This window comes from Mustela nigripes, chromosome 2 (genome assembly GCF_022355385.1).
Source record: "Mustela nigripes isolate SB6536 chromosome 2, MUSNIG.SB6536, whole genome shotgun sequence".
NCBI lineage: Eukaryota > Metazoa > Chordata > Mammalia > Carnivora > Mustelidae > Mustela > Mustela nigripes.
In genome coordinates, this window is record NC_081558.1 from 207,513,282 (window position 1) to 207,531,539 (window position 18,258).

Below are 18,258 nucleotides of genomic sequence, written 5' to 3' on the forward strand. Positions count from 1 at the left end.
AGTGGGCATCCTTATGTTCCTGATCTCAACGGGATGCCCACTCTCACCACTCTTGTTCAACATAGTATTAGAATCCTAGCAAGATAATGCATCTTAAGGTACTCATAATTTCTAAATCATTTAATTTTGTACTTTATTAATAAAAATACATTAAAATTCAGTTTTTTGTATTTTCAGTAACTAATGATAGTAAATATATTTATTTTTTGTTCTTTCACTTATATTATTCCTGCTTTCCTTTTTCCAAATCCTTTTTTTCTCCTTGTCTTTTTCTCTCACTTTAAGCTTACCTCTCAAATACAATATCAGTAATGAGGTCATTGCATTATTCTATTAAAAGTCATACTTTGGTCTTAATTTTGGCCTGATTTAAACACTGACATTATGGACTAATGCTAATTAGCCTGAATGGCCAAATCCCCCACCAATTAAGCAAATGTCGATATTTCAGGTTATTTCAGTTACCCTATGTTAAGGGTAAGAGAAAAAAGTGTTGATTGTGATCTGAAATCATCAACCCCAAGACATCCTGTTATTTTATAATAAAATTCTTTCTTACCCTTATGACATTATAAATGCAATTATGTTTCTAGTTCCTTGCACTCTAAGTTTGGACATTTGTATCATAATTGCCATGGATTCTTTACATTGTATCTCAGTGGTAAATTGAGTCTGTGAAGAAAATTTTTCTTGGTACACTAAGATCAGTTTCCTTTTTATTTATTTATTTTTAATATGTTGCCTTGGTTCCTTTTGTTGTAATACCTCAGACCACTTTGTATCAATCATGTCATATAATATGTCTTAACTTTACAGTTAAACATCCGAATGGACTGAGCCCTAAAAGTTCTTTGGTTAATTTTCTTTTAGTCATATGAGCATCTTTTCCCATAAGAATAACATTATAAATGATTATTGGATTCCCAGGCTAGCCCCTGGTGGTGTTAAATGCAGTTCTAATGGTATTAATCCAAATTCTTATTTCTGGAGCAGGAGGAGGAAGGGGAGGGAGAGGATGAGGAAAATGGGAGAAGAAAGGTGACGTTGTATGGTGGGGACAAAGAAGTAGTCAAAGAAAAGAATGAAAGAAAAGGGATGTAAGAGAGAAACTCCCTGTGTTTAGGCCTTGCTCTAAGCAAAATTTTGAGATATATGTCATTGATTTTTGTGTCCTCTGGTTTTCATTTCTGTATCACATTCCTCTAAGCTTAATGCTCTCATTTGGTCTTAAGGTCCCACCCCAACCTGACCTGTTCCACTCTTAAAACTCCCCTTTCTCAGCACATACATGCTTGGCAAGTATCGGTCTAAGAGGTATTTGGAAAATATGAGTCTAGGAGAACCTAATCATTGTGTGGAACTCACAGTCCCAAAACCTGTGAAATCTATCCTTCTCTTCTTAGGGGAATTCCAGTCACTGTATCAAAATGAAGCAGAATAAAAGGAAGGTATTGTTTTGAAGGAAGATGTCTTCCTTGGTGGTCATCCCCAGTGCTCAGTTCCGCTAAGCAGTCCTTGGTGTGTATTGCTTTCTCCATATCTGATCTGACATTTTCCCACAGACCCCCGAGGAGCACAGACCCAGCTGCTCTCAAGACTTTCTGGACACAGATCATTTTGTTTGGTTGGTTGGTTTGGGGTTTTTTGAGTTTTGTTCCTTTTTTGTTTTTTGAAATCACTCCCATGGTTGAGCAAAGAGTAGAGCAGAGAGGGCTGGTGTATGTGTGGCTCTGTGGTGAATGGGGGCTGGGCAGACAGGTGAAGTTGTAGGTAAGGATGCCCATGGGCTTGTTCCCAGCTTTCTTGTTCAAATTATCCATAGCTTGCCAAAGTTCCTGAAGGCTGGCCTCTGTTACAACGTTAGTAAATGAACGTGACGACATAGCTTTCATTGCTTAAAATTGGGAAGGTTTCAAAGTAAGAAAAGTAAGGAAAATTGTTGGCAATGTTGGCAACGTTTTCAATACTGTATGCTTTTAATGATGATTTCCTGTTGAAAAGCGCCAGATCTAAGAAGGAGATGTACATACATGTTTGCCAGCCTCTGGGGAACCACACGGGCTGCTCTCTGGGTTCCCTTTCCCCACCATTGAGCATGAGCGAGCTCTGCTCTGGTGATAGACACTTGGCCTGGGTGTTGACCCGAAGCCTCTTCAGACCACAGATAGCAAGGTAGTCAGTGGGCAGAGTGTTGGTGCCGCACAGAGAAAGCTTCAGGTCCCGGACCAGCGTGAAGTTCAACAGGAGGCCCAGGGCTGATGCATCTGTGAACCAGATGGTCAGATGGTCACTGTAGCTGGTTTGATGGAGGGCTAAAGGCAGGACGGTTCTACAGCTGCACATCAAGTTGGCCAGACTGTAGTCACAGTCCTGGACATCTGCAGGGCAGCTACAGTTCCGGATGGTGTTTTCCTTGGTGAAGATCAGCGTGCTGTTCTTCTGCCCTCCCGTGAAGCAGTGGAGAACAAAGATGCCCAGCGTGCCAGCCAGAAGGACCCTGTGCCCAGGAGGTGGTGCCATTCTGATCTCAGCGTGTGCCACCAAGCGTGTGTTTCCCCTTCGTGAGCCAGTTCACTGGAACTCACCTGAAAGGAAAATATGCAGCTTGGTTATCACAGGCTCTCTTTAAAAATGTATAGCTTATGGGCACCTGGCCAGCTTAGTCGGTAGAGCCTGGGACACTTGATCTCGGGCCCCTGAGTTTGAGCCCCACGTTGGGTGCTGAGATGACTTAAGAGATATGCAATTGATAGAAAAGGTTACCCATGGTAACCTCCTCTCTCTTATAGTTCTATCAAAGGCAGGCAATGCATGGAGCCCAAGTGCAGACACTATCTTTTCTCAGAGCCCCATGAGAGACAGCAGCCAATCTGTTCATCTGAGACATAAGACTCCCTGTGATGTCTGTTGACAGACTAACACACCAACAGCGAGCAAGACAGGGTGCCCGAGATGAGACCCCGGCGTACCCTGCTGTCCGTGGGCAGGGATCTGTAGTGCTTTGACTGTGCACATTCTCCAAACGTCTTTTGTGGACTGAGTACCTGGCAGTCCCTGGAACATGCACATTCCCTCCTCCCCCTCAATATCGGACTTCCTGGAATTCAGGAGACAAACACTTCCGTGTTGGATTCAGCTCCCCAAGTGCTACCTGTTAAACAACATAGCATGAATACCAGTGAAACATTTAGTTAATGATAAACTTTAATTTCTAACTAGACAAGCATGCCCCCCCTCATATTAATCTGTTTATAGATCCATTGATATATTCCTGCTCTCCTACAAATGTAAGTGTTAGAGTAGATTTTACTGTGTTCATAGACAGTGAAAACGCTGATCACACACCAATTAATCACAACGAACTTGCTTATCTGCTCCTTCCCCGGAACAAATGTTATAAACAGATTTTATCAAATAGCTTAGTGTAGGGCTCCAAAACGAAGCAATATATCAGCAGCGATCAATGATCTAAATAAGGTAGGAGCGTATGCATGGTTTTAGGAGTAATGCCAATGTCCGATCTGGAGGAAAATGCCCTAGTACCTGGCATATAATAGATGCATGGTCTTCTTTTATGGTGAGCTAGGAATGAGACACACGTTATGAAGTAGGGTGCCACGTTTTCAGTCTTGTAAAAATAATTTCCCCTGAGTTAGCTGACAGATGACCAAAAGATGCAGGACCAAAGATACCATTCAGTTCTTGTAAACTGACCACTGAGACAATTCAGTTCATCTGCATGTACAAAGCACCATGGGCATGGCAAAATACTTGGAACGAGATCTCTGACTTGGAGAGTCCACGGCTAGTGACAGGACCCCCACAGGAAGTGCTGAGCAGGGATACACGGGTCAGTCTGAGAGGCTGAATATGTGACAGCAGGAAAGAAGCAAGGCAGACATACACCACTTAGGGTGCAAGCTGAGGCCACAAGGTGGCAAAGCAAGGCAAAGGGAAGTTCAAGAGGGCAAAGCTGAAAATGCCGGGGTCAGGTAGAAGATGGAGAGCACAAGTTCATCAGCTGGTGGCTGAAGTGCAGGGAGACTAAACCGAAGCTCAACCAATAAACCTGAATAGAAGGTAAGACATTAGTTCACAGCCATCACACTTCATTCATTCAGCAAATGTTTACTGGGCATTCACTGGATGGCAGGCACTTCGCTAGCCCTGGGGACATAGCCCAGAAGACAACAAGCTTCTAGAACTTGTGTTCAAAAGGACTTGATTCTGCTTTCAGGCATACCTATGAGGACCAAAGGGGCCATAGCAATGGGGAGGGAGAGAAAGCAAAGGCAGGAGTCAGGTAGGGTTCAGCACGGGCCATGTGCCAAGGTCAAGCAGAAGAAATAAAGATGAACAAGACGTACCCTTGCCCTCCAAGAGCTTATAAGCAGAAGAGGAGGACAAATGAGGCTGAACTGAGAAAGATCCTATTGAACATACCAGTGGTTATAGGAACATAGCAGAGAGATAGGTTAAAGTCCATTTGGGGGTCTGAATAAGGTGCTTTATAGTGTTTTGTGTTTATTTTGAAGTTGACACAGGCTTTTCTGAAAGAGTGTATTCATTGGTTCATTTTTTAATAAAAGAAAGGTCTTTGAGAAATGCCTAGAGCCAGAATTCTTCCTGAACACAAGATTTAACAGTTTTAAATAGTTTTAAAATGCGGTGGTGACTACCCCACTTAGTAAGGAGCAGTAACTTATTAATTACAAGATAATTTTAGATGATCAGTTGTCCTAGATTCCACTGAAGGTTTCTAGGTCTTCATGCCCCAGTAACCCTTTCATCCCAGAACTAGGAAAGCTGTCATCAATGCCAATGGCTTGCTCTGATCCCAGCCTGGAGGGGAAAAGGGAGGCGGAAAAGTTTCTACCCATCAGCCTGGAACCTGGTGAGAAAAGTGCCAACTTCATTGTTCCAGATGCTGGTACCATTCAGAGACATGCATGGAAAAAGAAAAGAGGTAGGAAGGGAAACGGATGATGATTTCCTGAAATGAGTGGGGCTAGAGATCATAAAAGGGATTTGTGAGCAACCCCCTGTCCCCTGCAGTCAAGGCCCTGGCTGGACCTCAGGGTGACCCCCTCCCTGCTTTTGGATATCAGGGAACTTGAAAGCTGAAACAAGAAGGCCTCCTGATAGGGTACAGAGTGGGACAAATATCCCTGGTAATAAGCTTACGGCGTTTCCAAAAAGACGCTGTTGGACATTTTTCTCCTTCGGTTTTATCCTGGGTAAAAAACCACTTGGTGTTTTTAGATTTGTTGAATGTGGATTGTGAACACCCGAGTTTCACTGTGTGTTTATTCATTTGTGGGCAGATTCCAGCCTGGAATTAGGAGAATGGGCACAGATACATCACACTGTCCTTGCCCTTAGCTATGCCCTTGACCATCATGGGGAAAGAAACTGTTTTTCCTCTGGGGGTTGCTCATCTAGTTAGGAGGGAAATCAGGATCTACTGGTGACCATCTTGTCTCCAGAAGGAGTGAGCTTGCCTGATAATGAAGCCAACACAGAGAACAGGCACGAAATGGGGAGAGATTCCTAAAAACCTTCTAGAGCACTGAAATCAAGCCATGCCTGACATCCTTCCTTGATTTTTGAAATATTTGAACCAGGGTTTTTGTTTTGTTTTGTTTTTCCCACTCAAACCAGTCTGAACTGGATTTCTATAACAAGCAATGAAACGAATACACTGACATTTGGTAAGCTATCTTTTTTTTATTCATTCAATAAACCTTTGTTGAGTCCTCGCTGTGTGCTAGCCTCTGTGCAGGAAACCTAGAAGAAAGCCAATAAGATCTCCCTCAAGGGGTTATTCCCCAGTAAAGAGACACTTGAATCGATAATCACAGTATGATGTGACAATCACTATAACAACATTTTGTATAGGGTGTTATGTCTACAACTAACTTTGCCTGGAAATGAAAGGTATCATGATAAGCTTCATGGAAGAGGTAGTATCTGAGGAAAGCAGTAGTTCTCGAGTAAAAAAAGAAGAAAAAAAGTTACCTATGTAATTAGCATAGGGTGATCAGAATTTGGAAAAACCAAAAGTAGGACCGAGAGATTGATGGGCTATGGGGATAGTCGTGGGAGAGGGGGGCAGAGGGGTCCTATAGGGTGGAAACTTCTGACTTGCCCTGACACATCATTTTCTCAGCTCTTTGTGTGCTCTATCATTAGGATTTGCCTCCTATGTCCCAAGATGATCCCCTTCCCCACCCCCACGATGGGCAGGAGCCTAGCAATGTGACGGGTCTATGCTGTTCTGCTGATGTTGTGCTGGAATTTGCCCATAAATGGAAAACTACATAGTAAAGCTAGGGCAAAGGTTGATTCCTCCCTCATGTTGCAGCATAATGCCATTAAGGAGCCATAGGGGTGGGGAGGGTGTGCTCTGCTCCACGTGGTCATGCAGGGACTCAAGCTTTCCTCCCTAGCTCTATCCTCTCCCAGGCCTTTGGATCCTCTGTAGGATTTTCCATTCACATTTCATCGGCCAGAACTAGGCATGTAGCACCCCTCTCTGCAAGCAGCTTGGAAATGAAATCCAGCACCGTGCCAAAGGAGGAGAGGACAGCCTGCATATTGGTGGGCACTAGAGATTTCTGACATGCCTAGGTTGTAAGACGTCATATGTGGCTTTATGCAACCATGATCAACAGGTAGTTCAATCCACCCAAATCTCTCTGGCAAGATACGGAAAACCATGTATGATCATTAAATCTTTGAGCCTTTAAATCACTGAACATGTTGATAAACCAGGGCAATGATTCAGAATCAGTCCTAATATTCATTTTGTATCACCACAGAAGAAATCTCAACGGCAATTAATACCAGCAATTAGCTGCACGAAAGCAAAGATTTCTGAATTGAGCAGATATAGACATCAATAACTTCAAAACAAATTCCACACAGATTCTTTCTCAGTCTAGGATTACATCCAGTGTTTAGATAATGTTTATCCTTGGCTCCAAAAGGAATGTTTCAAACTGCACTAGTTCTGTTTATAAGAAGATATTACTAGTAAGGAGATAGTGTGTCTGTCAGTGGGAGGATACCATTTGGACCATTTGCTCAAAACAGATTTGAAATGTCTTGAATAATGATGTTTTGAACTCTGTAGTCTCAACACAAAAGAGAAAAAATATTATTGTGGAACATCATAGTGGTATTCCCCACTTCTAACAGCAATTAAAAACTAAGAGTGACTTCAGATTTTTAATTCAGAAATGGGTTAAATTGAAATTAGAAGGGATCTTTTAATTTCAAAGGTGGAAAGGCACTAAGAGAAAAGACTCAGCTGAAGAAGCTGGGGAGAAAAGACCGGACACAAAGGAGATGCTCCAGCAAGAAACAGATGGTCCGAAAGAGAAATCTTCACTGCAGACAGAGGAAGAAAAGGCAGAAGACAGGCACCCCAAGAAATCCACTTTGAAGCCAGAACTTGGAGAGCTAGGCTAGGCTCTTTCACAAATGCAGTTCTCAAAGTGTGTTTCTGCAAAACTCCTTGAAGATTCCAAGGGGGCGAAAATGAGAGAAATTCCAGAAAAGGAGACAATGTAGCATTTGGGGTATATCCCACAAAGAGAGAGCTACACCTTACTATTGAAGTGTATTTCATCAAAAAGGTTCCCACTGTTGCTAACCCTGAGAGCAATAGGATGGCCTCACTTACCCCAGGGGTCTAATGGGTTGCCCCAGGAACTTGGCATGTACTCTGAGAACAAGCAAGTAGCAACTAATTATAGGGCAGGGGGCAATGTGATTGGTGGGTGCTTATTAAAGACACAGAGTAAGTGTTGGCCGGATAGGCCAGGAAAGTCTCCCAAAAAGGGTGTTATTAGGGCCATGCAGAGAATGGGGTGGGGAGAGGGAAGGGGAAAGGCTGCAGATAGAAGGGTCACTTGAGAAAAACCCCAGAGACTAGAGTGCTTGGCACATCTGGGAGCCCATGGGGCCGGAGGGAGGGCAGGGCAGGGGTAGACAGGACCTTGCAGCCAGGCTCAGGGTTTTAGTCTCCAAACTGTTGTGGCCTTCCTTCTTGTCTTCCTCCCCCTCCTACCTCTTCTCCCTCTCCCCTGCCTTTTTCCTTTCTTCTTCTTCTTGTTTTTTTTTTTTTTTTTTTTTTCAGAATGAAGAGAGGTTTCTTTTCCTTTTATTTATTTATTTGAGAGAGAGAGCACTAGAGCGGGGTGAGGGGCAGTTGGAGAAGCAGTCTCCCCGCCCAGCAAGGAGCCTGATGCGGGGCTTGATCCCAGGACCCTGGGATCCCAGGACCAAAAGTGGATGCATAACTGACTGAGTCACCCAGGCCGCCTCTCTCCAAACCCTGATCCTCACCTCATCAATAAAAACTTTAAAAGCCCCTCCCCAATAGATACAACCTTTAATTTATTAAAAAAATCATCATAAATATCATATTTATATATCATCTACATTGTAAGCTATACACAGTAGATTTTTTTAAAATTTGAGGTGGAAAATAATGAAAGTTGGAGGACCTTCAGCTCCACCTTGCTAGCCTGGTTTGCACACTCCCTTGGATGCAAATACTCCCTTAGGAGGCCCCTGAAGGAGGCAAAAAGGAGGCGCTGAAAGTTGGTAAGCAGAGCAGACCTCTTTAGTTCCAGGTATGAGGCAGGTCATTTAGGTGCCGGGCAGAAATGAAATTGGAGTAGAGACACAGAGAGCACCCTGGGTTCTAAGTAAGAGAACATTTTTCTTTTGTATTTTCTTTGAAGGTTTGCCTCTCCCGATTTGCCGACTCCTTCTCCCTCCAGGCTCTCCAGATAAATCTATTTCAGTATCTGGACTCTGGGGGTGCGTGGAGTGGACCAAGAGAGGGGGGTTTGGTAGGCAGGGTTGAGGACCAAGCTCCTACCCTCCTGCAGGCCGGCAGCCGGGAAACCTGCCTGAACTCCTCAGGAGGGACATGTGGTGTAGGAGGCAGGGGGTCCAGAGTGGGAAGCCCTGGAAAAGCTTTTGGTTTCCTTCTTAGCATCCTAGCCTGGCTTACCTGGGACTCCACTCCTGAAGATGCCCATTCTGTCCCTGACCGCCCAGAGAAAAGGCAGAGTTCACTGAGTCAGGAGCCCCTTGGTGGGTTCATTAGGCTGGCAGTGAGACCAGCTGCTGGCAATACAAGTGACAGGCAAGATTATGAAGTGGCTACAGCAGCTTTCCTATCCCCAGAGTCCCCTTGCTGGGCCTTCCTCTTAATTCCTTGGTCAGGGCTCATCCAGGTGCCTGGTGTTAAAAACCCACTCTCATACAAGGCTCTAATGGCACATGGCTAAGCCTTCATTTAAATAAACACATTCTCGCTCAAGGGTATTTGCACTTTAAGCCTTATTCCTACGTGTCCCTTGTTAGAGAGAAGGCGAGGATTAAATAAGAAATAGGGGAGAAGTGTGGGATGGAGACTCCTCTCGAGGACCCTAGAACCGAGAGATCTCCTGTTCTCAGGTCCAGGGCAACTCATCCGTAGCTGTGCAATCACCCTTCCCAGGCAGGTCAAGGAGGAAGTGCCGGCTCCCCTGTATTATGTGGACGAGATGCTCATGAGAACCCTTTAGGTGCAGGACCTTGAGAAGCTCTTTGAGAAAAAAGATCTTGGGCATTTTTCTTTTCTTTGGCTCTGACCCACAAATGCACCGCGGGAGGCAGGTTACAGATAAAACACTATGAAAGATGATATTAAAGAAAGGAGTGATAGCTTTGATGTTGACTATTTCAAAGTTTGCAATGTTGAAAGCCACATTGATTTGGATCTCTCCTTAAAGTTTTCTTAACTGTGATAAGTGTTGTCTTTTCTTTCTTCTTCACATTCCACAACAGCACACCCCTATCCCTGGTATGAGCCACTGAATGTTCACATGCCCTCCCAAGAGTCTGCCTCTGGAGATACTGCTTTGGGCAGTCTCTGTTGGCGAAAGCCACTTCCCTGTCATTGAGCATGACATGGTTCATTGTGAGAGGCAGAAAGCTGACTTCAATGTGATTCGGAGATGATTGGGATCTCGTTGGATTTATAGAGTAGGAGCTAAACGGTTTGCTGTCATCTGCTTTATTTCCTCATCCAGAAAATGAGGAACTCAAAGTTTATGTCTCCATGAGATGACATTTAGACAAAATTAGCCTCAAGCATGCAATTAGGATCTCAAGAGGACACAATTTAAAGTATTTTTGTGATGGTTCCTGTTCAACTCACTGTACAGGGAGTACACTGTGAGCCACCCAGAAATGACTTTCTGAGCCATTTCTCTCAATATGACATGGGGGTGATAATTCCTATGACACTAGGATACAATACGAGTAGAGAAGGATGCATGTAGAAATATATATAGTCTATTAGTGCTACTCATGAGTACTGCTAACTACTAGTAGGTATACTATGATATACATAGTATTATTAGCTATGATATTTTGTAAAGTCAGAATTATAATGATAAGAGGGATATATTAGCATGCTCTGTCCAGGCATCCCAAAGTCACCCCAAAGAAATTGAAAGTTACTGGTTCATTCAATGCACTCCTTACATCAAAAATTTGAATAAAGAATAGATTCAACATAAAGCAAAAATGCTTCTTTGCACCTTTTTTCTTGTAACAAACAACTCTGATTTACAAACATTCCTCTGTAATTCTGGGGAATGGGAAGCCTCAACATTCTTAGTGAAATAATCTGGTAAATGGAAATAAGTGTCCATTTCCCATTTCTACTAATTCTACACATTCTAACTTAAATGTGCGTAAAATGTTTAAAGGAGCCGTAGGGTATAGACAATGATCAAAACACATTCTTCCTGGTCTCTTCTTATCCCTGCTAGATACTGTGGGGGGCCGGGGGAGGCGGTGGGAAGGGTGAATAAGAGCCACTGGAGGTACATGCCCTAATCCCTAGTACCTGTAAATGCTGTTTGTAGAGCAAGAGGCACTTTGCAGAGCAGATGAAGTTAACGACCTTGAGATGGGGAGATCCAGGAGTATCTGGGTGAGCCCTGCGTCATCACAAGGGTCTTCTAAGAGGAAAATGGGAGGAGTCAGAAAGAAAAAAGGCAATGTGACCATAGAAGTAGGGATCAGAGTGATATGGCTATAAGCAGAGGAACGCCAGCCCAGCCACTTCCAGATGCTGGAAGACACAAGGAATGGATTCTCCCCTGGAGCTCCAGAAGGAATCAGCCATATTGACACATTGACTTTAGCACAGACTCGTTTTGGACTTTGACTTCCAGAAATGGAAGAGAATGAATTTCTTTTGTTTTAAGTCACCGCGTTTGTAGACACGTGTTATGTAGTAATAGGAAGCTAAGACAGAGGTTTAAGGAAGCGACAAAACACTCTTCAGACCAAATGCACAGGTAATTCTGTTTACAGCCCTGCAGCACTTGCTAGGTATTTCTCATGTCTTACTCCTCTCACTAGCCTGGATTACTGACAAGTTTGGGGGGTAACTAGATCTTCAGCTCCATTACTTGTTTTCAGAAATACCAGGCTCAAAACTGTCCAGAGTAGTCATGCTGAATTGGACCCAGCCCAGCCTAAACAGATGCATCTGGACCCGTCTCATGAATTCAGAGGGGGGCCTGTAGCCAGCGGTTATTTGCATGTGTGGAACTGTCAAGGAAGAAAGAAGGAAGAGTGAAGATGATGTGTGAAGGCCTCAGGCAGGGATGAGTGGAGGGACAGGATGGCACCTGTCTCTTCTCAGCCCAGACTAATTAATGCCTTGGGCTGAGTCCAGTGGAGCTGCAGGCAGAGGCTGCCTGGACTTCTCTCAAGAACTCTGAGAGGTGGGGCACAAATGGTCCCTCTCTGGGTGACAAAGTGGGACAGTGACCTGGGGACAGAGCCATTCTCCCCACTTCTGCACTGAGTGCAGGACAGCTCCAGCACAATGAGGAAGGAGGAGCAGGCAGCACCATTTGGCCCTTCCAGGAGGACAGACTGGGGATGTCCCTGGTCACTGCTCTCCTATGCCTGTGGGTGCCCCTGGAAGCCATTGAGTGACATCTGCAAAAATCCCAAAGCCAACCTCTTTGGCTTTGCCATTGAGGACCATTTAGGTTTGCAGTTGCCTTGGAACTTTACTGTAACTGTTGGGGACACAAAGCAAAACACACTCACTTGGAACGGGGACCAGGAGCCCCAAGTCAGGGCCCCAGATCCCTGTCCTTCCACCTCCCTAACCCATCCACCCAGGCCTTCCAGGAAGAGTGAGCAGAGTTAGGAGATATTGATCTCACAGATATTTGTGAGCTTTAGAAGCCATCGCCCTAATTGCTCTCAGTTGAGGGACTCTAATAGCCCACATCGCAGACCTCCCCACAACTGAACACCGAAGCATCTAGTTTTGTAAAACTAGCCTGGAACAGCTTTACTCCAATTACTGGGCCTGTATTACATGAGTGTGAGGTTGCCAAGGAAAATGAGTCAGAGTAATCCCTTTGCTAAGAGATGAGAGGAAAAAAAAAAAAGAAAAAAGTCTTGTAAACCTTTACTGTTTTAATTACCTGCTTCCAGAACAATAAAAAGGGAGTAAGATCTTCCACCTAGTATTGTACATTATTACAGCTCCATAAAGTACGTTGAACTATATCCCCACAATGTAAGACTTAAGCTTTTTCCTTTCATTTGTGTTCAACTATTCCAACGATTCGATTTTAGAAGAGTTAAGAATTAAATTTTCCTTTAGTGGTTTTAGTTACAAATATTGGGACCAAAAGCAATTTAAACCTTGCTGCTTTCTTTAAAAAAAAAAAAAAAAAAAAAAAAAAAAAAATTTTATTTATTTTAGGAGAGAGAGAGAGAATCCTAAGCCAACTGTGCTGAGTGTGGAGCTGGACGCAGGACTTGATCCCATGACCCTGAGATCACGACCGGAACAGAAAACTAGAGTCAGCCACTCAACCGACTGAGCCACCCAGGCGCCCCAAACCTTGCTGCTTTCTTGAAGACTTGTGTCTTTAAATGCCTCCTGGGAATGATGACTAAAGGTAATGTGTAATTCTGGAACAGAAATAGGACATTCTAAGGAAATCTGAATAAAATGTGGACATTAGTTAATAATAATAATGTACTGATATCTGTTCATTAATGGTGACAAGTGTATGTAGCATACATACGTGAGACGTAATGATAGGGGAGACGGAATGTGGGTCCAGTGGGAGTCTCTGTGTCATCTGCACAATTTTTCTAACACTAAAATAACCCTAAAATAAGTGGGGATTTTTGCTTTTGTACAACCATTCTTTTGTTGACTGCATGTTAACCTATGGACTTCAATATCGTCTGTATGCTGATGGTGAACCTGCTCCCACACTCTTCCCTGAGCTTCATGCTTGTGTATCCAGCATCTTACTTGATAGCTCAACTTGACAGAATATCCAAAGCACCTCAAACCTAATTGGCCATATACACAACTCTTGATTCCTATGAGAGTTCGGGCTGCTGGGTAGAGAAGACATGTTATTGTATCAACATTTTATTGCATCGACACAGCTCCTCAGCCCTGTGTTCCCAGGACTAAACCAGCTAAATATAGAAACACCGATAACAGAGAATGTACTTCCAAATAAGAGGTGTGGGAGATACGTGGTATTGAAAGTTGACTGAAATTAGGAACTATGCATATGCTTTATGGATTAATAATAACAGTTAATGAGTGCTTCTTTGTCCCAGGTACTCTTCAAAATACTTTTACATGTTTTATATCATTTAATCCTTGCAGTCACAGTAAAGGTAGATATTTTGAGCCCATTTTTAATATCAGAAGATGGAGAAATACAGAGGTTAAATAGCTTTCCCAAGGTCACAGAGCCTGAAAGACAGGGCTAAGATTTGAACTCAGGCAGCCAAGTATGTTCTAGGGAGTCGTGGTGGAAATTATAATGTTATTTTCCAGTCCAGACTCATGTTCCTACTCTAAAACCTCACATTCTATCACTAGATTCTGTGCCCTTTAACATAAAGGGTGTATAGCAAACTCATGTTAGAGGCATAGGAAACAAAATGAATGAAATGAGTTCCAGTAGACATAAACATTTTGGGAACATTTTTTTTAAATGAACATTTAGGGGTGCCTGAGTGGCTCAGTCGTCTAAGGGTCTGCCTTTGACTCAGGTCATGATCCTAGGACCATGGGATCAGCCCCACGCAGGGGAATCTGCTTCTGCCTGTCCCACTGCTGCTCCCCCTGCTTGTGTGCTCAAGTGCTTTCTCTCTGTCAGATAAATAAGTAAAATCTTAATAAAAACAAAAGAATATTTAGAAATTAGATTTAAAAATAAGGACATCAGTTGAATGCTGCTTCTGCATGTAGGACGCAGATTAACTCAGAGAGTGAGCCAATGGGAAGGCTTAACTAAAATATGTAGCTACTGCCTTCTCTCTTTGACACATGGCGTTATGAGAAATTGTTCCCCAATGACTGCGAACTTCTCAAGACTTTCCTTTGAATGACTTGGTCTATGCTCAGCTGATCAGAACACTGGGGTTCAGACCCGCCAGCATGGCACATACACCCATGTCTGTGCTCTTGATCATATACCCATGAGCCATGTGGCTTATCTGTTCTCCCCACTAACACAGAGACGTGATCTACTGGACACTGAATTTAAAAAGTTGATTGTGTACTAGCTTTAAGCAATACAAACACTGGTATGGAAGAGAAAATTGGGAAATCCAAGTCGGCTGTGAAAAAGCACTCTTTTCCATAAATACTTTATTGAACCTATTCTTTTCAGAAAATACCGTTTCTGTAAAAAAATTTTTTTAATGGAAGTATCTTTTTTTCAAACATATTGCATTATTTGGGCCAAAAATAAAAGTTAAAAACTTCCTAAAGATCCCTGTTTTCATTAAAAAATTTTTCAAACACACGAGGCTGGATATTTTTGGTAGTTTTTAAAGACAGGTTTTTACAGAGTATTATGTATAACTCTTCTGAAACATTTCCTCTACTCAGTTCATGCCAACACACTTACTGCTAAAAAAAAAAAAAAAACTTAAAAAGCATGCTTATTAAACAATAACATTTATGCAGAACTGTGTAAGGACTCCTAGTTTTGACTAAAAAATCCCCGTGCTCTTGCCTTTGACTATAGTACTTATCGTATTTTTTTCACTTTTAAATAAAGGGACATATTTTTTACCAAGTTAACCAATCCATGAGTAATGCTCATCTAAGCATTCTTCTTCTCTTTCCATGTTTTCCATTGAGCAGTGTGTAAAAAAGCAATAAATGTAATGCTGTTAGATAAAAACAGAGCAAAGGAACAGTATCAGCTGATGTTTTGAAAGTTCCCAGTTTTCTGTGGGATCACGATAAGGCAAAGAGGTCATCTCTTGTGTGTAATTACGACTTTGCATTGAAGATGGACTGGGAAATAGAGCCAAATATTTTAAATAGAAACAAGCCCAGGTTCCACGGAGATATCTGTTGTATAATATTAGCCTACGTGAGTTTATCTGCTTAGAGACTAAATGAGAAGACCATTTCACTCTTTGCTGAAGACACTGAAAACATTTCCTTTTAAAGGCAGAATCTCAGTAAAGAACAATTCATGTGCTTAGAAGCCTAAACAAAATCGTTTCATGGTGAAAGTCACCCGTTAAGTGTACATTTTGTTCAGGAAATGTAATTTCTGTGAGAAGAAGGGGCGCCCACCGTGGCTGTTCATGTGGTCGCAGAACTTGCCGGTCAGCCAGCAGAAATTCTGAAGCTACGAAAAACTGTCTGCCCGGCTAGGCATGCTTTTCAAAAAAGAACAGACAAAGTACTTACATCTCAGAGTTCTACCGTGAGGCTCACTTTTCCACTTTGCAGACCTCTGCCTGATTCTTCACTCCGGCTTGACAGCTGTTTTAATCTGCAAGGCAGGAGGGAACGTGTGGTCTTGCACTGGCTGTTCTTTTCCGTTTTCAGAGGGCCAGTGGCCCTGGTCGTTCTCATGGCAACCAGGAGGAAGCTGCCGGCCCACCAGCTTCATTAACCACACAGCAGGACAGAACCTGCCTTGGTGAGTGCTGGCCACTCTGAGGGTTGGACAATGGAAAGTTTCCAGAAGAAACTAGGCAGGGTGCTGCTGTATGCCGACCTTGAAGGGCTGACAGTAGTGGGAGAAGTTCTACTTTAGCAGGAAATGGAATGGGCTAAGTTTAGAGCGTAGATTCCTAGATGCTTTTGTTTTCATGGTTTGTTTCATTCTTTTGGGCTTGAGGGATTGTTATGTATGTAGATGCTTGAACTAGGGGAAAAACCCTCTTGTGGTTGTTTCAAAGAGCAGATGAACACATTTCAACTCCAAAGATGTTGTCCTGTTCTCTCTCTCTCTCTCTTTTCAAGCACTTTTAAAAATGTTTAGAGCCGGGACGCCTGGGTGGCTCAGTTGGTTAAGCAGCTGCCTTCGGCTCAGGTCATGATCCCAGCGTCCTGGGATCGAGTCCCACATCGGGCTCCTTGCTCAGCCGGGAGCCTGCTTCTCCCTCTGCCTCTGCCTGCCATTCTGTCTGCCTGTGCTTGCTCTCTCCCTCTGATAAATAAATAAAATCTTAAAAAAAAATGTTTAGAGTCACAAAGCAAATAAACATGTAAGAAATATTCTGGGGACCTTAATTGATGAAGGGTCAGTAAATACTGGAGAAATCAGGTGGTGGTGATAGAGGAAGGTCTCACTAATTAAAAACACTAGGGAAAATCAGTTGATTTGTGTTACCCTGATATAGATTATCCACTATTTTAACAAAGAGAGTCCCTCTTGAATGAATTAGGGAAGTTCATTCTGTTTATTTATTATTCACCTAGGGAACCCTTACCACATGCGTGTGCTGTGCCAAGAGCTGCAAGGGACAAAAGGAATTAATGACTTAGTTCTTATCTTCAAGCTATAATCTGGAAGGGGTATTTATGTCAGTTGACGGTGAGAAATGTTTGAAGGGAAGTACGAAGAAAACACACGGGAGTTGCAGGAAGGGTAGAGCTACATGTTGGCGGGAAGACTGGACACGTCTTTGTAGAGGGGTCGCATCCGATCTGGAGTGGTGAGATGTAAGGCGAAAGGGCAATAATGTCTCATGGAGTGAGTCTTTGGCCAATAGAGAATGTGAGCTGATGGATGAAGCCTTCCTCCTTTCTCACCCCATTCAGTCCTGACGCCCAGGTCATCTGAAGTCTTAGTCCACAGGACGAAGCAACTCAAGCAATTAAGAATGTTGCTAGAGCAAAGGTTTGGAGATGGCAGAGTACTAAGCCTATTCAGCTCTTTGAAAGCCAGTGAACCACAGTCAGGAGCAAGGGAACTGAGAATAGAGAATCCACTATTCCCAGTGGTTAGTTTTGGCAAAGCAAACATAAATGCTACCGTAGGAGAATAGCGGAACATGGGCTTTGGCTCAAATCTTGATTCTACTACCTTTTTGAACATTACTATTCAAAATCCGTGAGCCTCGATTTCCTAATCTATAAACAGGATAGCAATACTTCATTGAAAGGTTGAGGTAGGGATTCAATGAGATGACATTCGAGGGCAGAGCCCCCTGAGAACAGAGGAAGGGAAAGCTAACCAAGCATTCGCCAGCTGTCCCAAATTTCCAGAGCGACAGTGGCTAGTGCAGGAATTTGACACACTGACCTTCTATTCCAGGGTCTGCTTCCACTAAAATACCCAACTTAAAGAGTCTACAACTACCATTGCAGCTGCGGCTCCAGACAGGATTTAAGTTTGACCGATCACATCTCCTTGATCTGGAACTAAGTCACATGGAGAGAGGACCACAGTGTTTTGTTTAGGAATTGAGTTTGGTGGGGAGTGAGAAGAAAGTTCTGGGCATCTTTCTTGCAGGCACGGGCCTTGGCAGAACTGGCCTTGTCTGGGAGCAAGCACTGTGGGGGCACAGCTTTCTGGTTGACTTGCTTCCTGGTCGTAGCAGATGTGTCAGGGCTTGGAGCTGAGGTCTGTGGTCCTGGCTTCCGGCTGGAGAAGGTGGCCTCTTACTTCAGCAACTTCCTGATTGTGGAAGAGGCAGCAGCTCCCTCCATAGCTCAATCCCCCGGGGACTTTCTGAGCTCAGCCTACCATCAGTTCAGCCCTCTCCATGATTCAAGAACTCTCTGTATGTCTTCAGAAACTCCTTTCTATTTAGATCAGTTAGAGTGGACTCTGTCCTCTGCAACCAACGTGAACCCTGAATGACACACCAGGGATAAGTTCTAGCCAATACGAGCTGAGTGGTGGTTTTCTAGCA

At 43.4% G+C, this 18,258-nt stretch overlaps 1 protein-coding gene across 1 annotated transcript; it reads right to left on the bottom strand.

The window, feature by feature from the left end:
- Window positions 1-40: 40 nt before the first annotated feature.
- On the bottom strand, window positions 41-16,023 carry C2H21orf62 (chromosome 2 C21orf62 homolog). Its single transcript, XM_059388215.1, has 2 exons — window positions 15,800-16,023; window positions 41-2,585 (listed from the first exon to the last, which is right to left on the bottom strand). Exon 2 carries the CDS (start codon window positions 2,518-2,520, stop codon window positions 1,861-1,863), a length of 660 nt encoding a protein of 219 aa, XP_059244198.1. The 5' UTR covers window positions 2,521-2,585; window positions 15,800-16,023; the 3' UTR covers window positions 41-1,860.
- Window positions 16,024-18,258: the final 2,235 nt, after the last annotated feature.